The following is a 26,633-nucleotide window of genomic DNA, read 5'->3' as shown; positions in this document are numbered from 1 at the left end:
GATGAATTCATTAAGTTGGCAGGTGTGATGCCACTTTGCTAGTCATTTCTAGAGATCTTCCTGTTTGCTCTAAAATGTTGGATGAAACGTGTATTTATAGCCCTTAGTCAGCCCTAAGTTATAAAATGATCCGTAATAGTGTGCTAGAAGATCATGCCCTCTGTAATATGAGTGGCCTTTATAACATAGGCTAAGCTAAGTAAGGAGAATGTGTTTCTAATTAACTTGCCTCCGCATAGTGGTCAATAAGCTAGAGTACTAGTGTAAGGGATCACTATGGCTAGGACATAAGCCCTAAGATCTATTATTATTTTGCCTGAGGCAGATAGGATTAAAGCTGGATCTGGATTTTTGATTAAAGCACTAATAGTATTAATCATATCCCCCACACTACAGGCTCAGTTAATATACCTAGATGACAACCCCACCCCAAAAGTCAATGTCTCGCCCCCTAGCAATTAATGACGCTGTATGTTAGGAATAATGGGCAAAGGACTGCTGCTCTATCCAGTGGGATCTAAAGCAGCCAGTTTAGGACTAGAACCACGCTAGATGCTGATATTGAGGCATGACGCGATGGAGCTGGGCTAGTATATTAACACTTGTGTCTGTGCTGGTGCATTGAATATAGTTAGATCTTTCCTCTCCACATTTGATTTTACAGATTCTAGGACGGTCAGTGTCAGCTAAACAACGAGGGTCATCCTAGGAATCGCACATGCAAGTCGTGGCCAGAAGTAGTACCTCACCTGCCTCTTCTATGGGCTGCCAACAGTTGAAGAGAAGTCGGCCGAACCCCGCAGGGGAAGATGTTCATTTCCGCCGATTAGAATTGAAGTGATTCTACGTCCCGTCCATGTCTGATACCAGTAGTAGAAATCTACAAAGATATTTTTTACATAAAGGCATTCATCCATTGGGTTGCGTTCATCTCTTCGATGTGCATCCAACTTAACGGTTAGACGTCCAGACACCTTGGGTGACATTGTCATATTATTCTTTACCCCACGCTACTGCCGTAAGAGAGTCCGAGCTTGCAGATCCGGGGTAACATGTCTGTTATCCAGGAGCAAGTTCGTATCTGACTGCGTGCAACTCCCTACGCGAATGTTACATTGCAGATACGCGTGGGGGCTTCTCCAACACATTTCAACAGCCGCAAGAAAACGGTCATATCATCATATCTCATTGCCAAGAGAAATCACAAAAACCAACGAAACTCCCTCGCCTTGGGCCCATCCCTCAGCCTCTCAGTCGGCACCTCCTGCGCCCGCAAACGCACCCCATCCCTCCGATCCCGCCGCTTATTATCAACCCACATGTAACACCCCAGTAACGCAGCCAGACACGCCCCCGTGGCGCCAAACGCCGCGACAGTCACCAGCGCAGGCATGTACTTGGGTTTATCCCGCGCGCGGAACACATTGCTACTCACCAGCCCCATGAGATTCGCCAACGGCACCCCGATACTCGTCAGCAGCACGCGGCGGCTCTCGTCCGCGACATTGTTGTTGTACCAGGTGCTCAGCAGGACGGACGGCGCGGATGTGCCCCAGGTCATCATGAAGGTAGCGAAGTAGGCGAGGCGGATCTGCGCCTGGACGTCGTTGATGGAGGCGTAGATGATGAAGCCAGTGAATGTTAATAGAAACCCAAGGACGATGAACGGGGAGCGGAGGCGTGCGGCGTCGGAGCAGAAGGCCAACAGGAGGAGCATGACGGCGCCGGTGATGTTGGGCGCGACGGTGTAGAGGTTCGTTTTGACGGTGGAGTATCCGAGGCGCTGGACGATCTGCGGGAGGAAGAGCGCGACGCCCTGGATGGGGACTCCGAGGCAGATTTCGATGCAGAGGAAGGCGTAGGTGGTGGGATGCTTGAAGATGGCGAGGGCGTCGCGGAGGCGGAACTTGTCGTTGACGACCGCGCTGGAGTCGACCTGGATTCGGTGAAAAGCGAGGGCTTTCTCATCTTCGGAGAGGAATTTCGCTTCGGCGACGCTGCGCGGGAGGTACCAGAAGGCGAAGATCGAGAAAAGCACGGTGGCGCCGCCTTCGATGATGAAGAGGTATCGCCAGTTGGGGATGGAGGAGCCCTCGATTTGGAAGACGCCGAAGGCGATCAGGCCCGAGAAGGCGTTGGCAATGTTGGAGGCGGCGTAGAAGATGGCCAGCCGGCGGGCGAGCTCGCCGCGTCGGTAGAATGTGGTCAGGTAGTAGATGACGAGTGGGAAGAATGGGGCTTCGCACATGCCCAGGAACCAGCGAAGAGCAAAAATGCCGCCAAAGTTCTTGGTTGATGCCGACAGCAGGGTGAAGGAGCCAAAGCAGAACATGAGGATGGGCAGGACGCGCGCCGGACTGTAGCGTTTACCAAGCATCGCGCCGGGAGGCGCGAAAATCACATATGGAATAAAAAAGATGGACAGCAGCAGGTTGTACTCGTTGGGTTTGAAGTTGAGATCTATAACATTAGTTCAAGGTCTTTATGGGGAATGTGGACTTACCCTTGCTCAGTCCATCTGTTTCTGCGTTTCCCAGGTTTCCCTTGTCCAGCGCGTTGAAGAGATCTGATCAATTAGCAACGCTTTAGGCGTTTAAAACTGGCGAGACTCACACATCACGGCGAGGACAGGAAGTAATCGCAGGTCAAGCCGGCGACAGAGAGCCCGTTCGGCCTTGTGATCGACGACTCGCACAACATCCTCCACCACTCCGGGCGCAGAGCCGTAATTCTTCAGATTGTCGCCGCCCCCATGAATAGATTCATTGGCAGTGGATGTTTTTCTATCATCTCGGGTTGTGTCTGACATTATATTCGACGCCATGGTCCTGTCGATGGTGAAAGCTCAGGACGGATGCTGGAAGATATACACCACTCGACGCAAGGGATACACCGACTCTTTCGAGGTTTATAAATCAAGGAAATGACATGCAAGAGCAGTCAGATATATATCAGCACGATTGAATCATCGCTTATCATTGTGCTTGGCCAAAGGCAGAGTATCATCAGCTGGTTGATGTTAAGATAAGCAGATAGCATGGTGACACGGATCCTTGAAGATGTAACCCCCACGCTATTTCTCCGCATTATCCTGTTGATAGATGATCAATCATTCGTTGGATAGCACCTAGATGAGGGGAAGATGGATGGTTGGACGAAAGCGGCGATCCTTGTCAGATGAGGTTGCATCCGTGAGGAGAAGTAGGTACTATCGGCACGGTACCTCTCTAGCAGTGGCACTTGGCCAGAGTTTAAATATATGTTTCCTTCGCTTTACACCTGTGTCTTGCTATTTCTATGTTCTGATTAGTTGGCCCTTCCTGCATTAGCTAGTTTATGCTAACTATACATATTACTGCTCTTTCGCTGCCAAACGACAGACCATTAGTCAACCCTTTTTTTCAAGGAGTTGTAGCAACATTGCTTTAGCTTCTACCCGAGTAATAATTGTACAATATCCAGGGAAGAAGACTTCCACATGTGCCACATTTTTGAACTTTTATTGCACGATTTCACATAGCGATAGCTGGTGGTAGATGGCGTGCCTGCAATGTCTTACGGATTCCTCTAACAGATGTTGAATAGACAGAAATGCTGCTGCCAAACTACCTCAAACAGATTGGTTCTTGTAGAAACGGGAAATCTCTTCTAACATGGCCTTTCCCCCATCCTCCAATAACCGCCTCGCGACTTCAGCACCCAGCACCTCCGCGGCGTCGTCATCACCCACATCCGCCGCTGCCCAGGCTGATACCTGACTGGTGCCCAGAGGATGAACAATGGTACCTTCAAGTCGTAAGCGAGCTACAGACAGGGAAGCAGAGAGCTCTGGAGTTTCCGTAGTACAATTTACAGCGACTGGGGACGAACAGCCACCCTGGAGGGTGCGAAGCAGCGACCGCTCCGCAATGCACATCTTTCTAACGAGGGGATCTTCGATCCGCTGGATCATGGCCTGGGTGTGGGGTTCGTGCTCTCGAACTTCGATACCGAGTGCCCCTTGACCGACAGCATAAGGGAACTCCGATGGCGTTAGGCGTCTTGTGATACGGTGCGCCATGCCGATGCGGACCAGTCCGGCTGTAGCGACAATGATGGCCGCGTAGGGGCCGTTTGGATCGTCTAACTTTCGGAGCCGAGTATCACTTGCGTCGTATATAAGTCAGAGGATTTCCTCCAAAGGAGTAACATCAAAAGTATTATATGAGACTCACAGATTCCCGCGACATTCCTCAACCACCAACTGGGGATATCTAAGTGCCAGCAGAGCCTTTCGTCTCGTGGAACTAGTCCCCACCACTGACCCCGGCGGCAACTGCGCCAGATCGGAGTACTGTCCTCTCAGAGACTCCTTCACTACAAATGCATCGGTGGGATCCTCGCGATGCACAATGGCCCCCAGCACACAGCCAATCGGTAGACGTGTCGGCATATCCTTCAGACAATGCACCAGCAAGTCCAGCTCGCCCGAGAGCAGCTTGGCTTCCATTTCCTCCGTCCAGATATTTTTGGCCGCGTCGGACGGCCCTGCGAACTTGAGAAAGGGACTGGTCTTGTCTACGTCCCCGCTGACTGACACGGTTCGCCATGGGAATGTGGTTCCGGGGTTGGCGCCAGCCAATGCATTTGAGACTCGTTCAGCCTGGACAAGCGCGAGTTTCGAATTGCGGGTGCCGATGAAAACTTCTTGTTTAGTGGCCATTATGGAGAAGGATTATTGAATGTCGAACCGATTGATGTTGAAGGAGAAGAGAAAGTATGAAAATTCAGGCGACTGACTATTGTTTCGGACTCCCTCGGAGTGTAAATTCCCCAACTGGGTTTAGGACCGGAGTAAAATGCATGCTTCAAATCATCGCTTTGCATTTTCAAAGAATAGGACATAAGCTAAAACGTCAATCGAGCAAAAGACATACAACAGCATTACACCAGGCGCCGCGTTTGGGGCTTACCGCCCTTTCCAATCTTTGTTCAGAGCATTCCAGGCCCACGTTCACCTACCCAAATATTATATACATGAGCTAGAAGTAGAGTGGCATAACCGAACCGCTTAAATTGAATCCAACTCTCATCAAACTCGCAGCGGTTCGGGTTCGGTCCGTGCCTGGGGAATCGCAACAGTTCGGTGTCCCTACCCCCAACACGATTCGGATTTGGTGAAAACGGTTGGCTACGGTTGTCTCAGTTTAGTGATGATATTTTGCTTACTAAATGTGAAAGGCCTCCTAGTCTTGCTGGCCTGTTACAAGTGGGGCAGCCTCAATTGATCGTGCCCACCTTAGAGAGCCGTCCGGAGTATGTATGTCTTTCCCCGACTTTCGTGACTTATTTCTAGCTTGGTGTCAATCAGCAAGTTCTTAAACCACCTTTTGCTCGAGTATCTTGGACCTGCGTTTCGAGATCTCTCCTTCTATAACTACAGACTGGGCAATATTTCTCAAATACAGCTCTGTCCTCACTCCCCTTGTTGAAGCCCTTGAAAATTCATTGCCCCGCCTGGCCGTATCTGTGCCCTCGCCAGAAACTATATACCACCATTCTCTTTCAACTGTGCTAATTCCGCGAAATGGCCCGTATCCTGATAACCGGTTCTACGGATGGCTTTGGCCTTGAGGCTGCCCGTCAGCTGGTTCAGCGTAATCACACCGTATATCTTCATGCGCGTAACCAAGAGCGCGCAGAGGATGCCAAGGCAAAATGCCCTGGAGCTGCTGGTGTGCTGATTGCAGACTTGACAAACATGGCAGCGACGCGCAAACTGGCCGAGGAAGCAAACGCGATTGGTACCTTTGACGCCGTCATTCTTAATGCTGGATTGCTTTACGGCCCCTTCCGCAAGACGGCAGATACTGGCGTGCCGGCTATGGTCTTCGTCAACGTTCTCGCACCCTATATTCTCTCTTGTCTCCTCAAACAGCCTAAGCGTCTTATCTTTATTGCTTCCACCCTACACAAGCAAGCCAACACGAACGTGAAGGATATTTTCTGGTTTGAGCGTGGGGAAAAGGGATTCCAGGATTTCCCAGCATACTGTGATTCGAAGCTTCATGTTATACTTCTTGCTAATGCAGTGGCAAGGCGGTTTAAGAACACCTCCGTCACGACTGTGCATCCTGGATGGGTTGCTACCAAGCTTGGAGGTCAAGGCGCTACCGACAAGCTGGAGGATGGTGTCGAGACATACGTCATGCTGGCCGAAGGTGATTATGATCAAAGTCTCACCGGTGTCTATTTTGAACCCAAGAAGCAGATCGGTGAACCGCTTGATGTGACAAGAGACGAAAATCTGCAGGAGGTCGTCGTCAAAGCTTGCGAGGATGTCACTGGTCTTACGCTACCTTAGTAGCTTTATGTTTGCATATCGGCACCTGTTCATAATTAGCGTGCATCATATCATCTTAAACGCATATTCGAACTTCTAAATCTCTTTGAGTTTAAAAAAACCTAGGCCCGGGCTCTCATTGGGTTAGCTTAAATGACCTCCTGAATGGAGGCTGATGTTCCAATCTTGGACTTGCCCGTCTGTGTCTCAGAATAAATCAGCCCTAATGCAAGATAGCCTTTGCCACGGCGCATGGGTCGGCGACCGCGTGCTTCAAATAACATGTAGTTTGATAAGGAGGTCCGTTCGAAAAGTTCTTGCCCATAGGTCCTGTAGTAAATTACTAGCGCTGTTAATAAGAGAGCTTCCTCTCCAGGCATTAGCAGAGCATCGACTGTGGCATGGCGCCGCGTTGCTATCTCTTTTACAAAAAGACCAACTCCTCACTGCACTTGTAGCACAACTGGAGCAACAATGGTACATAGTTCTGCCAGTTTCTAGCATTAGTACTCTGACCTTGACTGTGAGCAAGGACAAAATTAACACACCTAAAGCCTCCCTCATAACATTGAGAAGCTTCTGGCAAAGACAGAGCACATCCATAATAATAACAACCCTTTTGTAGTCAGAGTGCCAGTATTCTTCTACTCTGAAGTTTACAACAGTCGAGTGGAGATTGACGCATTGCCTGTGACCATTGAAGAATGGAGAAAGCCATGACCAACTTAGAGAGGCCTACCACTTATATATTACTCAGTTTTTGTCTTACCTATATGTCTATTATTCTCCTTATTTTGCAGACACGGGCACTACATCATTGGTCCATACTGTATCACAACTGCCTGCATTATATACTCATCCGTCGCTGCAGGACACTCTTGTCGACCAGTAAGATATATCAGCAAATCAAGCCCATCTATAGCTAACAGGCCAGCACACTTTAACTGTTACTAGACACGGTCAAGCATCTCTTCTCCTCTTCGCCTCACTCTGAATCCACTCCTCTGCTTTCCCCTTCCACTTCTCCTCCCATCGTGACAACGCAGGTCGATCCTCAACCACATCGTCACTCGCCCACTGCATTCTCGCCTGGTCCAGAGCCCTGTCCGTCTCATTATCGGGACAGACGATGTAGAACGACCCCTTCTCCATTCCTTTGACCAACTCCTCGGCAACCTGACTAGGGAACCACGCCCCTTCCATCTTCTTGACGTCATTCTCGTCCGTAGGCCCGACATTCCCCATAAGACCAGTCCATGTCCAACCGGGAATTAGCAGGTGCACCGAGATATGAGCCGTAGCTGGATCCGACCGCAGATCATGCGCTAGATGTTCGGTCATATTTTTGATGGCCGCCTTGGAGGCGTTGTACGCCGGGTTGGCGCCTCCAGGGGGGTTAGTGATGCCTTGCTTGGAGCCACTGATGACTATAGATGTAGGAGTTGGCGATGAGCTAGTTAGCAGCGGAAGGAGCGTTTCAAGTCCGTTCAAAGGACCGAAGACGTTTGTGTCGAATGTCTGTTTCATCAGCTTTAGCCAAGTATGCAGATGGATGAAATTCACCTTCTTCCAGTAATCGGCGTCAGCCCATCGTGTTAGTCGTCCTGACTGCCCACTCTGCGCTCTGTATGATTTTCCTGCATTGAGAACGACAAGATCGAGGTCGTTGAACGTCGAGCGGATCTGCTTTGTGACGTCCTTCCAGGCGTCCCGGTTACCAACGTCAATGGTGTAGACCTCTGTTTTCAGCGAGGAGTCGAGAGCAGACAACTCATTTTTGGCCCTTTCCAGATTGGCAGTATCGATATCGAGGAGCGCCAAATGCATGCCTTTGGAGCGACATAGCCTGGCGATGGCGAACCCGACGCCGGATGCTGCGCCGGTGATAAGGGCGGATTTCTGGGGTTGGAAGATGGCGGCCATTGTGCGTTTTGATAAAACCTGACGGAAGAATTCAGGGAGGATAGAGGGTCGCTGAATCTGGTTATATATGTTTCATCTTGTACCCCGCATCGTCATCAACGGAAATAGCGGAGTTAGCCTCGTACCCGTGGAAAGACAATCGTCTGGTACTATATCAGTCTCTCTATCTTAATCGAATTCTCTAGAGGTAATGGGCTCCATACTTGAAGGTGAAGAATGCGCTCCACAGCTCCTGAACAGAAAGGAGCTTCACCCGACACAGGATCAGGGTCTCCCCAGCCAAGCTTCCTTGATCCCGTCCCCTTATTACCCCGGACCAACGGCTGAATTGCAATTGTGGGGAATGGATGCATCAAAATCCTTCATGGATAATTTTTTACGAAGTCCCTCATCCTGCAGGCCGACGCTATTTACCCGTTTAGCCTGTGGATCAATCGGGGGAAAATCCGGGGAACAGGGGTATTCCTTTGACGATGAATCTCTATTTAAAATGCTGCCTCCTCGATCGAGGCCATCCTCGCTAATACGAGAGGGCAAGGTTGGAGTTGGCCGAATCCGATGCTCAACATGGCTACGTTTCTTTCTCGGGCAGTCGCTGCTCTTCTTCTACTCCTCCAATTCAGCTCTGTCTGGTCACTTCCGCTAGACATATCCCTCTCTAGCGGCAATGCGGCTTCAAGTCGAAAATCCCACTGGGTGGATATTTGGACAACCATGCCGCAACTGGTCGAGCCTTACAATCTACCTCCGGCTCCATATGTGAGTTCATCTTTACATGCAATAGCCTCGTCTAATGCGAATAGAACTCGTCGACCTCGGTTTTCAACAATTCCACGATCCGCCAGACGATCCACGTCACGCTCGATGCAGACAGTATCCGTCTGCGGCTCTCAAATGCCTTTGGGGTAAACGATCTGGCAATTACCAGCGTCGCCATTGGCCTTCCACTCGACCAAAAGACAGGAACAAGCGCTCTCCAACCAGGATCAAGCAAGAAAGTCCTCTTCAGCGGCAATGAAGATATTATCATTCCGAATGGAGCACTGGCCGTTTCAGATCCCATTGCCTTCCCCGTTAAAGCGCAGTCGACCCTTCTGATCGATATCTACCTTGCTCAAGGGCAGCAGGGCAACGCCATCACTGGACACCCGGGAAGTAGAACCACCTCCTGGCTATCCTTTGGGAACTGGGTCGGGGCGAAGAATCTGACCGATCCGTCGGTGATGAGCGTGAACCACTGGTAAGGCTCCAACTTTTACACTACGAGACCCAGCTAATGCATCGCAGGTACTTCATCAGCGCCGTCGAAGCGTCTCTATCTCCCTCCGCGCGCAGCTTCGCCATCATCGGCGACAGCATCACGGACGGCAGGGGAAGCGACACCAACGGAAACAATCGGTGCGTTCTCGTTCATGCACCATAGTCCATAATACCTAGCTAATGATTGACCCAGATGGCCCGATCTCCTCCTCGCCCGCATGCAAAAATACAGATCAACCTCCTCCATCGCCCTCCTCAACCAAGCCGCCGGCGGCAACCGCATCCTCGCCGACGGGCTGGGCCCCAACGTCCTCAGCCGGCTGGACCGCGACGTTCTCGCGCACTCGGGCGTGCGCTACGCCATGATCTTCGAGGGGGTCAATGACATCGGCGTGGCAAGCGCTGATCCCGCTGCGCAGAAGCTCATCGGGGATAGGCTGCTGGTTGCGTTTACGCAGATCGCGACAAGGGTGCACGCAGCTGGGATTCCGATCTTCGGGGCGACGATCACGCCGTTTGGGACGCCCGCGGGGTCGAACTATACGCAGCCGTATTCGAGTGATGAGCGTGAGAAGACAAGGCAGAGGGTGAATGAGTTTATTCGGCATAGTGGGGTTTTCGATGCGGTGCTGGATTTTGACAAGGCGCTGAGGGATCCGAGGGCGCCAGGGCAGTTGGCGGAGGAGTTTGATGGGGGGGATCATCTACATCCTAATGTTAAGGGTTATCAGACTCTGGCGGATCGGTTTCCGCTGGAGGTTTTTGATTTGGCTTGACTGGTATTGATCAGGTCGATAGATATCTAAGATCTACGTGATCGTGACCGTTATGGTACAAAGACAGATTCATTGCAATGGCTATCCCATCCCTTGGGCGAAGTAAATACTGGCGCGACGCTGTTATTCAGTGCCAGGTTGATAAGGGTATTGCCTGCTACCGTTAGATATGTCCAGTCCATCGGGGATCGACTCACCATGAGGGTTATAGTTTGGCCACCCATATTTCCGCAATCCATTGTGAGGATCTTTGGCAAAGGCAACCCATGCACCTAGCGATGTTAGTCTGTCATCAAAGTTGTAAACTGGGATTCCCTACCTTGAATGTATTGGCTAGCTTCCACCTCCCGCGGAGTAGAGGGAATACCCAGCGGGGACATATTATAGGTTCCAAACACGATAGGTACTTCGCCTAGCCGCTGTCAGTAATGGCACTCACCTAGGTAGCCTAGATTACTCACCTGAATGGTAGGCCCCAAGCCACGGCACCGGGCTCAGATTGCTCCAATTGCCGTGGTACAGATACCTCCATGCCGGAATCCCTTGTTCAATTTTAAGTCTGTGGCTGTTAGCTCAACCCAAGGAATTTCCAGAAGACGTACAAAGCAGAGTGCTGAACAGGACAGTTGAACGTCGTCTGCGTCGCAGCAAAGATAGCCGTCTCGTTGATCGACGCAGAGCTAAGATTGAAGAACGCCGCGCCTTCGCGCGCATTGTTGCCGATGAGAGCAGGCTGAACATGAACATGTCAGATCTCTCTAAATTTGAGGGAACGATGTACGTACCACCCGCGCGCATTTGCCCTTTTTAGCTCGCGCGGGGTAATCTGCAAACACGGTGACGTTATCTTGCAACGGAGCGAAGTTGTATGAGCCTCTGGATAGCTCGGCGAGGATCTGCCGGAATGGTATCATCTGCATGCAGCGCAGCGTTCCCCTGCCGGATCCGCAGCCCAGGGCGGTCGATAGCTTGTCCCAGTTCTGGTGGGTGGAGTCGGCACTGGTGATTATGTCTGCTGCGCCGGATTCGATGGCGACGGCGTGCACGAGGGGATTGTCTGGGTACTACGCCTGTGAATTGGTTTGACGCAGAACAAAGACAGACTGGAGACTTACCGCGTAGGTATACATGTCCACCGAAGCTGCACCGGCCGACTGCCCGAACAGCATGATTCGAGAGGGATCACCGCCGAATTTCTCGATGTTATCGTGGACCCATTGGACTGCTAGTCTCTGCTCCTGTCAACAATGCTCGTGTAACAAGGAAGTGAGCAAACCTGATCCAGAAGGCCGACATTCTGCTGACCCCAGGGGAGATCGGGAGAATTGGGATACCCGAATACGGTCACGCGGTAGCTACACCATGAGTCGCTGCTCTGCAAATTGGCTCGTCAGGTAGACCTACTTGAACGTCACAACAATGATATCCTCATTATCCTGGACAAGATTGCTCCCATCATAGAACGTAAGTGCCGTACCCCCCTGCACAAACCCCCCTCCGTAGATATACATCATCACCGCCTTCTTCCCCTTGGCCTTCTTATGCTTGGCCGCAGGTGCCCAGACGTTGATGGAAAGACAGTCCTCAGACATGTCTGCCGTGTTCCACGGATTGTACGGCAGCGCGGTCCAGATCGACTCATTCGAGAATGAGAACTGTCCAGGACACGGGGGGCCGAACGACGATGCGTCAAACACACCTTGCATCCTGCCCTTGCGCACGGCGGGTGCGAATCGGCGCTGGCCAACTGGTGGTTCAGCATAGGGGATACCCAGGAATGTCCGGACTGTCTCGGCTGAGTTGTTGTAGAAGCCGTGGACGATACCACTACTTGTTTCTACTTGGAGCTCTGAAATTGATGCTGTAGCCAAGACGGCAGAGCCTAGGAGGTAGGAGGCAAGTATCTTGAGATTCATTGCGCGGTAGGGTTTTGGTTAGAGAACCTTGCGGTAGCGGGAAACGAAGAAAGTCATCATCGCCCGTTTTTCTTCAATTCCTGCCTCTGTGGTGGATAAGGTATTGTGGAGAAATGAATGGATACCCCGCATTCCATGACGAAAGAATCCAAGATATGGAGTAGATTACCTCTCTAGTCTAAATCTATTTACTGGTAGTAGACAGCGGGGAGGCTGGGCAGAAGTGAAGCATCACTCCGTTCCCAAACAGGCAGTAATCGGCAGCCGGGGAGGTCCAGTTCAGCGAGTTTCGGCTGATATCAACTTGCGGGGTTCTTTGGTGGACATGAGCTTGAACTCATCTTTTGCGGCTGATTCGTGGAATATCTGTTCATCTCCTGAATCCTCTTCACAAGCACCATGCTCCTACTCATGTTTGTACCAGGACACGGAGACTATGCGGGGCTTGGGAGATCAATGGCGCTTCGAAGGAATGGAATAGAAGTTTTTGCGTTGTATGCGGTTCACAGGCTACAAAGAGCCTTCCTGATTAATAATAGCTAACATACAAGCTGCAGGCGCAATGAGTTGCCAAGCACGCCTTATTTACAACGACAGAAGTCTAGATGGTATATATCAGACTGGAAGACAACAGCCTACACCCGTCTTCCACGCTTAGCCATTCCCCTCTTCTTCAACGCACTCGACTCTTCCCGTGCAATCGTTGGCCCGGGCCCAAAATCCGGCTTCCCGCCCAACGTCCCAAACTCGTCGCCGATATAGTTGCTGGGCTTGACACCAGCTGCAAATGTCTTGTTCCAGTCGTCCAGAATGCCCTGCACAACCTTAATCCCAGCATTGTAGAGATTCTGCAGTGCAGGCCCAAATGCGCCCTGGTCCGCATACAGCAGATTATCAATCGCTGACTGGCCAGGATACGGCCTCTCAAAGTCGGATGCCGTGCGCATGACGATAATCCGGGAGAAATCCGTGCGGTTGTGGGACGCAGCACGCAGCAGGGCCTCGAGCGTCGCGTTGTCCTCCTGCGCGGTGCTGCAGTACACGCCCGTCCCGTTCGTCAAGACCCGAGTGGTATTGTCGAAGATGTCGTCGAGGATTGTCCCGCTGAAATAGACGTCGGTTGTGGAGACGTCGCATTCCACGACTGACGGGGCCTGGGTGCCGGCTGCATAGATGCCACTGTCAGTGATGTACTTGGCGCGGTAGGCCTTGGCTTTGTCCGAGTCGGCCAGCTGCGCCGTGCGGGCGAAGGAGGCGGCCAGCGAGCGCAGCTCGGCGTTGACTTCGAAGACTTCGGTGCCGTAGATGCTGGCTGGGTACTGGCCCGGGGCCTTAGCTCCCTGGGGGATGTAGGGGGATGTATAGTTCGGACCGAGGTCGCGGATGTCGATCTCGTACTGTAGGGCCACTTGCACGGCGTACCGGGCGAAGGTGACGCCGCCGATGGTGGCGACCTTGGGGTTGATGCCGGCGATGCCTGCGATCAGGAAGTAGGTGTGTGTGAGGTCGAAAAGAGGGGAGAAGGCGATAGAGGAGACGGTGACGGCTGCGTTGATCTCGCCTTCGCCGGTGATGAGCTGGCAGATGCTGTGGTCGGCGGTGCAGTAGACGTCGGGATAGACGGGCGAGGCACCGGGCACTGTGATGTTGTGCTCGAAGAGATCAAACTCGGGGATGTTCCACCATACGGCGGCTTCGGGTTCAAACTGCGCATGTGAGTGGCCGTCGTCCTCACAACCCGGATAGACATACCATAGAGACAATGAAGACCTTGGGCGCGATCTTGTGAGGATGATGCTGGGCTACTGGCGCTGGCTTCGGGGCTGCCGATGCCAGCACGCAGCCAGCGACCAGCAGTCCTGTTGCAATTGACTTGACTAAATGCATTATGTGCTCGTCCACCGGTCTGAATCCTCGTCTTCACTCTTTCGACTGCTCCGAGGACAAACTCCTCACGGCATCCGCCGCGGTTATATAGCTGCAAATTCTGCAGCGAAAATTGCGCGACATGGGTCTTTGATGAATTCCGAGACCAGCACGGTGGATCCGATTCCACAAGCACGATTTTACAGAGGGAGATCTGCAGTGATAACGATACCATTAGTCAACTGGATCCATTCTCGCGTGCTTTTGGGTCGGATCGTCGGCGAAATCACCGCCTAGAGTGTTTATCTTCGTATCAGTCAACTTTTCCATTGGCCTTTTCAAGTTCAACGAGTGGGGAATAACCCGGCACTCGCCGGTATGCGAACAGGATTTATCATGACCGAAGATAGACTAGATACATCATCGACGAGATATCAGACGGCACCTTATCTTGAAGCTTCTTACTTCCGAAAAAATAGTCAACCTATCGTGGCTTCAAGACCGAGGGTGATGACGACTTATTTCGCCATCTTGCACCGGTAGGAGCAAATTGATGCCCATATATGTGCTTATTTCATTTAAAATAGCAAGAGGGCAAGTGCAAATGCCGTATGGTAATAAGTAGTTGTGCTCCATACTTGGATCGGGTCTGTTAATCCTCACCTTGAGTGAATAATAGACCATCTTTAATATCCACACGGCTGTATGAACCTACAGATATATTAAAAGAGAACAGGCAGTAGTTTACACTGATAGAGGAGTCTTGACGTCTACTTCATAAGTACGGAGTATAGATCTGACTAGCCTTCCCTTCCCTTCCCTTCCCTTCCCTTCCTCCCCACGCTCCCCAAACCTGTTCATTATAGCACGAATCTCAATATTACGAGGAGACACCAACACAAACAGCATATCCGATCAACAAATACTGACAATTAGAGCCAATAGCAGGATTCCATTGATACAGCTGCGCAAACGTGATCCCGTACTGCGTCTCAATTGCAGCGCATGAGCCGCCGTCGGGAACAGTATACCAGGCGTTGCAGTTCGATGCCACCCCCGTCTGGGTGGGACTGGATGGCCCACTGGAGGTGGTTGTGGTAGATGTAGATGATGAGGCCGGCCCCTTCACGCAGTATGCGCTGCCCAGCCAGAGAGTCTCACAGTTACTTCCAACTACACTGACGGTTAGAACTGATGCTTTGTCGCAATAGTAGGAGGGAGGGTGCAGAGGGAAACATACTTGACGGATTCCACTCGTACAGTTGGGCAAAGGTAATTCCGAATTCGGTTTCAACCGAGGAACAGCTATCTCCCGACTGGATAGTGTAGAACTGCTGACAGCCCGCCACAGTGCCTGTCCGGGTTGGTCCCATGGACGATGTAGTGGTGGTCGGTGTAATTGTTGTTGGTGTTGTCGTGGTGGTGATCGTCGTGTTGCCTACGCCGATGCATACTGCGCGTTCATCATTTCCTGTGAGATTTGCATAGAGCGCCGTGTCACAGCCGCCCGCCAACCATGGATTCCACGTGGTGAGTTGGGTTAATGTCAGACTAAAATCTTCTACAATCTGATCACATCCGTAATCACCATTCAACCACCCATCGACCTGGGTGAAGCAATTGCAGTTGGATACTGTCCCGGGCTCGATAGTATTGACAGACAGGCAGTTCGAGCTGGGGTCGGCGTCCCCTGGTGCTATTACTGTCATCAGCCATTGATTTTGTTCGTTGTATGATCAAGGCACAGTCCACTCACATGTCTGATTCGCATACCGCTGCACGCAGTAGCTGTATCCCGGTTGTAGCGCACAGGTCGTGAGATTAGACGAAAGGCTCGGATTCCACTCCAGCAGTTGATCAGTGGTCAACTCTGAAATTTCTGCGACCCAAGTGCAACTACTGAGATCGCCGTAATCACTGTAGTTTTGGTACTTATCGCAGCCCTCAATGGTGCCAGGGGCAGTTGGCAGATATACAGGAACATAAAGGTAGCCAGGATCTCCGGTGCTCGTTGGGATTGCAGTATTGACAGAGGGAAAAGAGGCTGTAGGGACGGTGATCGTCGCCCAACCCCCGGTGACCGTGTAACCAGAGTAAGTCGTGATGGCTCCGACTGGTGCGACACAATAAGCTTCGCCAAGTTCCAGGTTGGTACACTTTGCGTCAATCTCCGGGTTCAGGAAGTAGAAATCCGTGAGGGAGATAGAGTTTGCCATCGACACCAAAGCACAGGTGTCATTTTCAGCAACCTAAAAGTCGTAAGTATCAGGGCTTATTCCCGTGTTCTTGGGGAAGTCTGAATGACATACCGTATACCAACTGCCACAATCCGTGTTGGACCCAGTCATTGCATTGGTTGGGACGGGCACAGGAGTAGTAACACTGGTCGTTGGCATACTGCCGTCGCCATCTGAGGTGTGGTTCAGGTATCCTCCAGGTGGGCTAGAGGTCGTGGTCAGCTATTTAGTCTAATGAAGATGAAGATGAAGGTCGAACAGTACCTTATGCAAACCTCGTACCCGATAAAATTCACACCATTCTGACAGAGAGAGTTGAAATTGGGATTCCAAGCAAGAAATTGCGCCAGAGTCACATTAAGCAGGTCACTGACCACAGTATTGCATGTATCCAGTGCTTGCCAGGTATATGTCTCGCACTGTGGCGGAATGCAAAGACTACTGTTCACCATAGTAGCAAAGTTCTGGCAATATATATCCAGGTTATTGTCCGATAATAAGCTATATGTTGACACGTTCAGGGCCTTCGCCACTGAGTTACAGTCATCAGTGGATTGCACGACATAGGAACCAGTGCATGTCGGCGCAGGGGTTGCTGTCACTGTCGCCGAGGGTGTGGTCGCTGTGGTATTGAGCGCATAGGCAGTGGGAGACGTATAGCTATAGCCCGTGGCATTACAACTGGATGTCAATGACGTGTATTTGTCTTCGAGGCCAGCGTCGTAACCAAGGGCGTTTCCCAGTTGCAAGGCTAGACCACCGAGCCAGCAATTCGAGCATAGCTGTGTGTCGTTCATAACGGTTTGGTTTGACCATGTCAGGATCTGTGGATCACAATACTCGCCTGTTGATCCGTCCTTTCTGCATGACACTTGATATGTTAAAAGATAGTTGTCGACGATAAAGGTAGCTACCAACGGGATTAGTCCGGTGAGTCGTGTTCCAGGAAGGAGCGTGGCTAGGGTGTAGTTACCTGGGTATGCCACAGTTTCGTAAACGATGACATCTGTACTGGTGCACACTGCCTGAATGGCTGTCTTTGCGCTTTCAAGCGAAGTATAGCAGTCATCGACACAAAGCTCGCTGACCTGGTCAACATCTAGAATGGCATTGCTGGCTCGACAGTTAATGAGGGCTCTCAAGACATAAATCTAAAGCTATTAGCAGGGCATCGCTTGCTCACCTCTGCGAGACTACCGTTATGAACGGCGGACACGAGACATTGGTGGCCAGGGCAGCTTGACATGATGCGCTGAGCCCTGGATACGCCGTATACATTTGGACTCCAGCCGGTTGCTGCGCGGCTGCCAAGGGGACAATCCCAAGCAGCAGCATAGCAAACTGCCTCATACGGAATCCTGTCATTGTGAATGCATGGAGTGAGCCAGACACCTCGAACTGAACTGACGCATGCCCTGGGGGTGCTATTTAGCAGGAACTTCTCGTGCAGCACCCGGTGAGCGGAGATTGTCCGTCTTCGCAGCATCCTCCAAATTCCGTCGAATGACCACGAGGGATGTCTGTAACCAAGAAAAGAAGGTGGCATCAATAGTTGATCATTTGATATGGAACGGTAGAGAGGGGTTTCCGGGTTAGTATGCCCGAGGGTCTCAGTTGGTATTGCCTAGTACTGCAGGAGTCAGGACCCTGGCAATTTTACAGCCGAGAGTTCCGGGAATCTCAAATATAGTATGATATGCAGGTGTCAATGACCGAAAATGTACCGTCTCAAGGCATGCGGAGCAAGACGACATCTTGGGGAAGCGACTCACCAAAGACATTCAACATACACCCTCATGTAACAGCCTAAAATGCTAAAAGATTGGACACAGAAACCAGTATCTGAGGAAAACTCCCCGGGTACTTTCATAGCATTAGGAGAAGCTGACTGCACCCGAGAGAGCCGCAGCCCTGTCCTCAGTATATCACATGTCATACATCAAACCATCCAGCCAAAAAGGCGTCCAGACAACCATCTCTAGCCAGTAGGGATGATAGCAGTAGGGTCATCACAGCAGGGATACAACATCACACATGAAGAAACTGCAGAATAGTGTGCTCCGTTCTCTGTAAGCCGCATTAGGTTCACAAATTGTGCCAATTAGGTTGGTGCCGATTCAGGTCAAAGTTTCTTAGGCTCTAGGTACCTTGAGTAGTCTGTCTCGGGGAATATGAAATGCTTAGGTTTGCTTATTTGCTTCAGTGGATCTAGCGAGTCAGTGCCAATCGGCAGTCATCAGGGGGTCCGTGCCGTGAGGCTTGGTTGTGCTAAGATCTGAAACGTCCAGGCGAAGTAAGCTACTGTAAGCTTAGCAATATAGAAGGTTATTAGGTAGTAGCGGAACGATTTTATGCGCAACTCAGACACCACTAGTTGGGCGCCTTAATTTCCTTCTTCCACTACGCTAAGGAAATAAATCCCTCATGCTGCTATCAGAGAAGTAAATTGGGGGCCGACTTCGGATTTCGTACTTACACTTGGTAAGCACTATCGGGTTGGGCGAGAGGCTAAGACATACGCTAAGTTATGCCAGCCAGGATCAATTTCAGGGGTTTTTGCAATTGACAATGCTAGTAGATATCTCTCTTTCGGCGGCTGGAAATTATAAACTACCACCGTGATATCGGATATTAACAATGTAACCGGCCCCGTCACCTATCTACTGAGGAGTCAGACGCACTGGATGAAGACGCGTGTATCTAGAAGGCGAGCCAATCGCCGCCTACGACCTGTACGACTGACTTCTCGGACACTCAGTAGGCTAGCCGATGGTGTGGGTTGATCTATTGCACTAAGAGAGAAGGAAAGTAGAATGGCAAAGTATCCTGGCATAGATGGAGTCCCGCTTTTGCCGGCATGAAATGTAGGTATATATGGATTCAGCGAGTCATCTTCCTCAACCCACTACTTGCTCTCTCTTTCTCTTTCACAGACAAACCCCTGGAAACGTGGCCTCGTCCCCCATGGCTAGTGAGCAGCTTCCTTTGCGAAGGAAGGGCCATTGGCTCTCAATCCTCCTTGGAATTCTACTTAGCATCATTCTCTCCGAGGCCAGCACCTATGACACCAGCTGGCAAGTGAGACAACACCTTTCGCACAGAAGGCTTGAGAAACATGGGGCCCTGGAGGACTCGAGCGTAAATCTAAGTCGGCGTGACGATTATGCATGTGGTCCAGGTAACCCGTGTAGGAATGGAGCATGCTGCGGAGCTGGTGGTTATTGCGGATACGGTCCAACATACTGTGGCACTGGCTGTGTCTCTAATTGCAATGCCACAGCCGAGTGCGGCGAATATGCGGCTACACCTGGTCAGTTATGTCCACTGAATACCTGCTGCAGTCAGTATGGATTTGTGAGTATCTGTCTATCTCTCTCATTCGGGTAGATGACTTACCAGGAACCATTCTAGTGCGGCACGACGGAGGACTTCTGCAAGCGTACGTATGACCTATCCATTGTCCATTATCCGCTGATCCATCTTTCAAGCTCCCGCTGACTGGAAGCAGCTGGATGCCAAAGCAACTGTGTGTTGAACCCGAGTCCGCCAGCTGGTGGTGGTGGAACCGGGATGCTCAATAATAGAGTTATTGGATACTATGAATCGTGGAGTGCTCGGAAGAGCTGCCACAAGGTGACCGCCACAGACTTGCCGCTGGACGCTCTTACCCAGTAAGTATACAGTCGCTTCTTCTTCTTCTTTGATTTTATTGTGAGTTGTTCTGGGAGGAAAGCTCTAGCTGACAGACTTGGTCTTGAGTGTAAATTTCGCTTTTGCCTCTATTGATCCATCCACATACCAGGTGGTCACGATGGATTCGTCGACTCCATCAAGTCTATTCAAGGATGCCACAAATCTCAAATCGATCAAGCAGGATCTCTCCGTCTTTGTCAGTATCGGTGGCTGGTGAGTTTGGTGTCGAGATGAACAGGACATGGTACTCACTAGAGATGATAGGACTTTTTCCGACAATGGCACAGCAACCCAGCCCGTATTTGGCGAGATTGCAGCAGATGGATCTTCCCGTCAGACGTTTGCAAATAACGTGGTGCAATTTATGAAGCAATATGGTAAGTACGGTTGTTTATAATTGACCCTCTGCTTGTCTTTCTAACGTTAGGCGCACAGGATTCGACGGTCTTGATATTGATTGGGAGTATCCCGGGGCGCCTGATAGAGGTGGCAAGACTGAAGACACTGCAAACTATGTGTTGCTGCTCAAGACACTGCGCAACACGTTTGATGCGAGCGGAAGTAAGTTTGGTCTGACGTTTACTGCCCCTTCATCATACTGGTATCTCCGTTGGTTTGATCTGCCCAACATGATCAAGTATGCCGATTGGATCAACGTCATGACATACGATCTACATGGTGTTTGGGACGCTTCCAACCCCATTGGCAGTATTATTCAAGGGCACACTAATCTCACAGAGATCAAGCTGGCCATGGAGCTCTTCTGGCGTGTGGATATTCCTCCATCACAGCTTGCCCTTGGCTTTGGTTTCTATGGTCGATCTTTCACGCTTGCGGATTCAAGCTGCAATACCCCTGGATGTCCGTTCAGTGGTGCCTCTTCCCCTGGCCCGTGTTCGGCAACCGGCGGGATGCTCGCCTATTATGAAGTCCAGGATGTCTTGAGTCAGGGGAGTTCCGGCAAGAAACGGGCGGCCATCACCCCAATTCATGATGAAGAGGCGGCTGTCAACTATTTCACATTTGATGGCGACCAGTGGGTCTCATACGATGACGAGGTCACTTTTAAACAAAAAGTAGACTGGGCTGATAGTATTGGGTTCGGAGGTGCGCTGATCTGGGCGTCTGATCTTGGTAAGTTTAGGGTCACCTCTCAGGGCACAACTTCACGGGGCCTGACTGCTGGAAATAGACGATGATAAGTACTCCGCGCATACTGGACTGCTCGGGAGAAGTATTATTTCCACCCCTACCCTCCAGACCATGGACAAAGCGCTATCCAATCCCCAGGCAGTGATAGAGGACCTGTCCAGTTTTACTGGACAGAAATGCTTTGTGTACAGCGGGAGCTGTGTTAATTTGAACGATAACACGGCCATGGCCAATGCCTGTGGCTCGGACTTTACCGTTGTTGGCTGGGACGATGCTGGATGTGGTAAGAAAAGCTGCGTAAGTACTTATCCTTTTGCATGCGCCCAACAATGTTGGAGAGATCTGACCCGATAAACGCACTAGCACTGTGGAAAACCGATCTGTTGCCCTAGGACTAGTGCGCCCAAGAACTGTGAGTGGCGCGGCCAAAACACAGGAAATCCAGGAGCGAGCACGGACTGCAGCGGCCAGTGTCTCCCCGGCGAGATCAACATCAATGGTATCCGTTCCAAATGGGGAGGGGGCTTTGTGAATGATGGCGACACCGACAAATGTGGCCGAGGGGACAAGGTCTTCTGCTGTCCTGACCCAGATTATGCAGAAGTGAATAATGGATGTGCTTATGCAGCATGGTTAGTACCATATCTGCTATTCTTCCTCTCCCATTCTCGTTGCTTCTTTGTCGCACTTATTTGAATATACACTGACCTTTGCAATTCATAGTGGGGCGGATTGTCCCTCGGGAACCAGCTCTATTCTCACCAAGTATGACAATTGTTGGGCCAAAGGGCAGAATTACTGCTGCCCCGATCCCGTTGAGTTGGTAGCATGCCACTGGGTCAGCGGCACTTCCGGACATGACTGTGCCAACGCCGTGTGTAATGCCACGGAGGTTCAGATCGACCGGGCAACGTATGGGGATAAAACATTCGCCTGTGATTGTAAGTGCTTGTCCTCTGTTCCTCGCTGCCTGCCACCTACCACGGTCCGACCCGTATCCCTAACGTGCAACCAGGGGGAAGATCCAAGTCTGCTTGTTGTACAGTCCAAAAGGCACCCCCGCCGCCAGCCACCTGCAGCACTGGTCTTTGTAAACTTTGGCCCGGTTTCTGTCCCGATGATGATGACGACGAGAGCGCCAATAACTGGAGCAAGCGGGACCTGGACCTTGCTCCGGCGGACGTGGCCGACACCTATGACACTCCTTCGGGCCTCGAGAAACGAGGAAATTCTTCCAAAAAGCCAATTCGCGCAGGCGACCTTCTCTTCTACCTGATCTTCAGGGCATATCCTTCCATTGGCAATTTGTACAATGTCGCCAATTCCTACCAGGTTCTCCGCCGGGCTCTGTGGTTGAGGTCGGGCTGGTGCAGCAGTTCCAGTATCCAGGTGGAAGATGTTGGAGCTGGTAAAAAGCCACAGGGTATGACAGGGCTGCAATCAGAGCATCCGTACGACGTGAGAGCCCATCTCCCTCCCTCATTCAAGACAGAGACATAAAGGTTGACAACTCGCGCAGAAACAAATCATGTCTGCGTTTGCTACTGCTGCTTCCACTGGTATTCTGGCCTCAGGGGCAATCGCCCCCCTTGCTCCCCTTCCCGTTGCCTTCTGGCGAGACGTCTGGAACGCTTCCAATACAGCCCTGGGAGCACGGCCTCCCGTTGGAAGCTCGACAGGGGCCCAGCCCAACACGCCCAATGATCGCATCACGGAGGCTCTCGGGTCAACCCGCTATCCGTACCCGTTCCTGGCTACCGACGCCGAAATCAATGGGGCTAAGGGGCGGGTCATGGGCTTGAACTCTGCCACTGATCTCGACCGCGTTGCGGATCTGGCTGCCAATGCAGTAAATTTGGATACCGACGATGCAGCAGACGCGTTGCTCTCATCCATCCGCATTGTAAGTCGCCCGAATCCTGTGGACCAAAAACTCTCACTAAAATATTAGTGGTTCTCTGTCTTTGAATATTACCGATTCGGCGCGGTGAGAATGCGATTCAACATTGTCTTCAACCAGGTCGATCGCCAAATGTCCTTTGTCGAGCAGGACACGTCCATCACCAACCTCGTATCCTGGTGGCATCTGTTCAATGACGACTATATGCGCCACGTGGAGCGTCTAGCACAACAGCGGGTTCGCATGGCCATTAATAGCGCACTCGAGCCCTACGTCCAAGCGCGCGCGGCCGGCCGGAATCTACAGACCTATGATCGTGTTGTGACGGCGCTGAGGTATTTTGAGAGCCAAATTGTTTGGATGACTATACCGCCGTTTTATATGGTTCCAGATGTTGACAAGTATTCCAACTCATCGTGAGTGAGAGTGAGCAGGATGAGGACTACAGACGGACTGTCGATGGCCGTATCTCAATCATCCAATAAAGACGTATATATGAATATATGAATATATAGTCAGACACAGAGAAGTTAATGAAATGACAGCCCTAGGTTCAACATTGTCATAACTACCTCATATCATGGTCTGCGCCAAGGAAAAAAGGAATAAACACAAACAAATTGAAGTCACATGATTAGGTGTGTATCTTACCGTAACTTACCAGTACTGAACCAGGTGATACAGAGTCCTTACTATCCGCAACATGTTCATCCCCCCCTCCCCACCAGCCTTCTGATTAAAGGGCCCCTCCTCCTACGCTCCCTGCGGTCTCCCCGTAAAAAAGCCTTAAAATATAATGCCATTACTCTAGTACAGCTAAAATATTCACAACAACCTCTGGCATAGTAAGATGCTAGTGCACATAACCCATTGCACTAAGAGATTACTTCGAGTTCCTCAAAGGCCCGTCTGCCTCCGCCTTACATCATCAGCTTCAGCTTCATTCTCACAATCTCTGGTGCCTCAGCAGATCCAACGGATATGCTATAGTCTTCCATCGAAGACAAGAGGAACCCACCCAATCACAAAAAGGACGATGAGTTCTGCTCCAGCGGAAATGTCACAAAGTCTCAGACCAACCTACGCAGCGACGGACATCAGGGAGGCACTTCAGCAAGACGGTCATCGCATCTGGGGATTCGTCGTCTACCGCTGCACCTATCAAAGCGATTCTGACTGGGATGAATTCATGAAACGTCTACGCTGGTGCACTCGACGGAGCCTAGAGTTTTACCAGGGGCTTGACCTGATGGATAGCCTCGGCCTCACTGTCTTGGAGGACCGGTCTCGTTTCGAGGGAGCCAGCACGTCAACCGTCCGCGACCATTTCAGACAATGGGCTGAAACTGCTGTCGAGGCAGAGCAAGGCGCGGGTGGCCGCGCACGCGACTCCCAGCGATACCGGTACTGCATCCAGGTGGATGAAGAGGCATTAGACTCGGTCGTTCACAGGGCCCCGGCACCCTGGGGCGAGATTCACGTTAACAATGTGGGCTATGTCAACCTTATTAGCAAGGAGTGGGAGCCGTATGACCCGGTTGAATATGAAGATGAGAATGAGATCGTCGAAGAACCGCCTGAGGAGCCGATCGAGGGCTGTACGCTTCATGATGTGGGCTGGATGAAGGTTCTATATGACAGGGTCATGGTGAGCAAGTATAATTACCTGCGCAATGGCATGGCATGGGAGTATGAGTATCGTCGTCCTCCTCAGCTCTCGCTCCGTTAATGCGACCATATCTGTATCAATCTTGACTCATGTACTTATCGATCGACCCCTAGTTCTATTCTTTGTGTCTGTTGATTCGCTCTCGAAGCCTTATTCAAGGATAGGCCGAATATACCAAACATTGGAATACAGCGTCAGGAAAACTGTGCTCCCTCCTGATATCCTTCCATGTTAATTTCCAGTAGCAACTGTTCTTATATGTGGCATCTGTGCTCTTGTCCGTTATAAGAGGGGATATGACGGTTTGCCTCGGGAAGTAAGTAATTTGAGGGTGAAGCAATGTGCTATTTGTATTCTTCACTAAAAGGAATTACAGACAGAACCATGACGTGACTTCGTTCCTCTCCTATTTGTGTGAGTGATTTTGTCAATTTCTCGTTGTCCTGGTGAAGAAAGTGCCCGAGATGAATGTTACTGTCATAACACGAATAAATATGGTTTAAACTACTCTGTATAATCCGGTGACACAAAATATTCAGTAAGAGATCGCCTACAAGCTTGATTATTTTCATTAATTTAATATGCTGAAGCTTCAATACACAGTTAGCCGTGTGAATGGCCTGAAGTGGTTGTACGCGACTCCATCATTGTCCCTGAGTTAGGGACGCACGCCAATCCTATAGTGATTAGAGATGATCTTGCTCCGTTAGGCTCGGCTTCCAATCCCATCCTGATCTATGTTGACGAGGGGTAGTGCTGTGATCAGCAAGACTAACTTGGTTCCGATGCTTACTGAGATCATGGCTACACCGGAATTTTGGGGGACGTTAACCAGTGGATACTTCGCCATCCTAGTGAAAGATGATACAGCTATCAATTCGTCCTGTGTCCGTGTGCCAACCAGATCGCTAGTCTATGAGGATCCGGAAGGCCTTCAGCCGTTCAAGCAGTTAACCCCGAAGTGTCTTCAGTTGGATGACAAAGCATTAAAAGTGACTGAGCATTCATTTAATGTGTCGCTAAAGTGTCCCCTTTTTGGAGCTGCAAGGAGGGAGAACATTATTAAGTATAGAGGTACGCTTAGCTAATTACTATTGAAGACTATTATGCTAAATATTAGTAGGAAGTGAGCAAAGCATGGAGTAAGGCAAAGCCTCAAAGATAGAGGAATCTAAGGAGGCTCACAGGGTGCCTAATACTTCTTTAATGACGCACAATGCTGTCCTACAAGAAATATCAATCCAAACTCATACTTCCTTTGGGAATGGCCTGTCATGTGACTCCTATGATATAGGAACAAAAACAAAACGCAGATTATCGCATAAAACAGATTCTTCCATATCAACTACTATTGGCGATGAACTAGCTGCGTTCTACAATTATATGGACCACTGTCGAAATGCCGATTGCCTACACACTGAAGCTTTTTATGATAGGATTCAGTCCCCTTGTAAGTTATTCCGTGCTATCCACCTCTAATCTGGTCACTGAGACTTTGATTTTACAGGAAACACGCTGCCAAGCAACTCAAATACGTCCAAATTGCTACAGAGACGAAGCGAGGGACGCTGTGTGACCATGCAATTATATGTCCCAGAATTCCAGAAGGGGGCTACATAGCCAATAGAATTTTTAACCAAGTGATCATCCGAACGGCCTTCTTTTCACCACATATACCCTGTAACCTAGAGGTTGCAAGCAAGATGATGTCCTCTTCAGACGAGTTGCTGTGCTCATCCCACCGAAAGGAGAAGACCAAAAGTTCTTCCTCACCTTCTCTCCTAAAGTTCTCTAGGACGATCATGGTACTAATGTTCCTGCACCTAGAAAACTGTCAGATGGTATTGTGATAATTGAATCGGTCGTTCCAGAATAGAAAAAGTGAGCCAATTGGCGACACAGCTTCATCGGCCGAATTT

At 50.6% G+C, this 26,633-nt stretch overlaps 10 protein-coding genes across 10 annotated transcripts; 4 read left to right on the top strand and 6 right to left on the bottom strand.

The window, feature by feature from the left end:
• Positions 1–1,201: 1,201 nt before the first annotated feature.
• On the bottom strand, positions 1,202–2,809 carry Aud_000193 (putative MFS transporter; the record flags this gene model as incomplete). Its single annotated transcript, XM_043285708.1, has 3 exons — positions 1,202–2,460; positions 2,504–2,566; positions 2,614–2,809. 3 exons carry the CDS (start codon positions 2,807–2,809, stop codon positions 1,202–1,204), a joined length of 1,518 nt encoding a protein of 505 aa, XP_043141643.1.
• An 801-nt stretch (positions 2,810–3,610) lies between these two features.
• Aud_000192 (uncharacterized protein) lies at positions 3,611–4,702 on the bottom strand (the record flags this gene model as incomplete). The annotated part of the gene is made up of 2 exons (XM_043285707.1): positions 3,611–4,145; positions 4,215–4,702. 2 exons carry the CDS (start codon positions 4,700–4,702, stop codon positions 3,611–3,613), a joined length of 1,023 nt encoding a protein of 340 aa, XP_043141642.1.
• Positions 4,703–5,566: 864 nt separating this feature from the next.
• On the top strand, positions 5,567–6,343 carry Aud_000191 (uncharacterized protein; the record flags this gene model as incomplete). Its single annotated transcript, XM_043285706.1, has 1 exon — positions 5,567–6,343. One exon carries the CDS (start codon positions 5,567–5,569, stop codon positions 6,341–6,343), a length of 777 nt encoding a protein of 258 aa, XP_043141641.1.
• Positions 6,344–7,282: 939 nt separating this feature from the next.
• On the bottom strand, positions 7,283–8,245 carry Aud_000190 (SDR family NAD(P)-dependent oxidoreductase; the record flags this gene model as incomplete). The annotated part of the gene is made up of 2 exons (XM_043285705.1): positions 7,283–7,840; positions 7,886–8,245. 2 exons carry the CDS (start codon positions 8,243–8,245, stop codon positions 7,283–7,285), a joined length of 918 nt encoding a protein of 305 aa, XP_043141640.1.
• A 567-nt stretch (positions 8,246–8,812) lies between these two features.
• Aud_000189 (SGNH/GDSL hydrolase family protein) lies at positions 8,813–10,281 on the top strand (the record flags this gene model as incomplete). Its single annotated transcript, XM_043285704.1, has 4 exons — positions 8,813–9,004; positions 9,049–9,485; positions 9,533–9,643; positions 9,699–10,281. 4 exons carry the CDS (start codon positions 8,813–8,815, stop codon positions 10,279–10,281), a joined length of 1,323 nt encoding a protein of 440 aa, XP_043141639.1.
• Positions 10,282–10,331: 50 nt separating this feature from the next.
• Positions 10,332–12,197, bottom strand: Aud_000188 (uncharacterized protein; the record flags this gene model as incomplete). Its single annotated transcript, XM_043285703.1, has 9 exons — positions 10,332–10,435; positions 10,479–10,553; positions 10,601–10,693; positions 10,743–10,840; positions 10,884–11,014; positions 11,067–11,345; positions 11,397–11,513; positions 11,558–11,636; positions 11,686–12,197. The coding sequence occupies 9 exons, from the start codon at positions 12,195–12,197 to the stop codon at positions 10,332–10,334; spliced, it is 1,488 nt and encodes a 495-aa protein (XP_043141638.1).
• A 635-nt stretch (positions 12,198–12,832) lies between these two features.
• Aud_000187 (purine-nucleoside phosphorylase) lies at positions 12,833–14,084 on the bottom strand (the record flags this gene model as incomplete). The annotated part of the gene is made up of 2 exons (XM_043285702.1): positions 12,833–13,903; positions 13,950–14,084. The coding sequence occupies 2 exons, from the start codon at positions 14,082–14,084 to the stop codon at positions 12,833–12,835; spliced, it is 1,206 nt and encodes a 401-aa protein (XP_043141637.1).
• An 859-nt stretch (positions 14,085–14,943) lies between these two features.
• Positions 14,944–17,097, bottom strand: Aud_000186 (uncharacterized protein; the record flags this gene model as incomplete). The annotated part of the gene is made up of 5 exons (XM_043285701.1): positions 14,944–15,236; positions 15,304–15,759; positions 15,820–16,312; positions 16,373–16,505; positions 16,583–17,097. The coding sequence occupies 5 exons, from the start codon at positions 17,095–17,097 to the stop codon at positions 14,944–14,946; spliced, it is 1,890 nt and encodes a 629-aa protein (XP_043141636.1).
• Positions 17,098–20,111: 3,014 nt separating this feature from the next.
• Aud_000185 (uncharacterized protein) lies at positions 20,112–23,465 on the top strand (the record flags this gene model as incomplete). The annotated part of the gene is made up of 9 exons (XM_043285700.1): positions 20,112–20,206; positions 20,258–20,370; positions 20,429–21,127; positions 21,186–21,442; positions 21,509–21,777; positions 21,869–22,086; positions 22,161–22,603; positions 22,665–23,048; positions 23,097–23,465. 9 exons carry the CDS (start codon positions 20,112–20,114, stop codon positions 23,463–23,465), a joined length of 2,847 nt encoding a protein of 948 aa, XP_043141635.1.
• A 616-nt stretch (positions 23,466–24,081) lies between these two features.
• On the top strand, positions 24,082–24,774 carry Aud_000184 (uncharacterized protein; the record flags this gene model as incomplete). The annotated part of the gene is made up of 1 exon (XM_043285699.1): positions 24,082–24,774. The coding sequence occupies one exon, from the start codon at positions 24,082–24,084 to the stop codon at positions 24,772–24,774; it is 693 nt and encodes a 230-aa protein (XP_043141634.1).
• Between the last annotated feature and the right edge of the window lie 1,859 nt (positions 24,775–26,633).

Source organism: Aspergillus udagawae (genome assembly GCF_001078395.1).
Source record: "Aspergillus udagawae IFM 46973 DNA, scaffold_1, whole genome shotgun sequence".
Classification (NCBI taxonomy): domain Eukaryota; kingdom Fungi; phylum Ascomycota; class Eurotiomycetes; order Eurotiales; family Aspergillaceae; genus Aspergillus; species Aspergillus udagawae.
The sequence above is the reverse complement of the archived record's forward strand: the minus strand, read 5'-3'. Positions and strand labels throughout refer to the sequence as shown.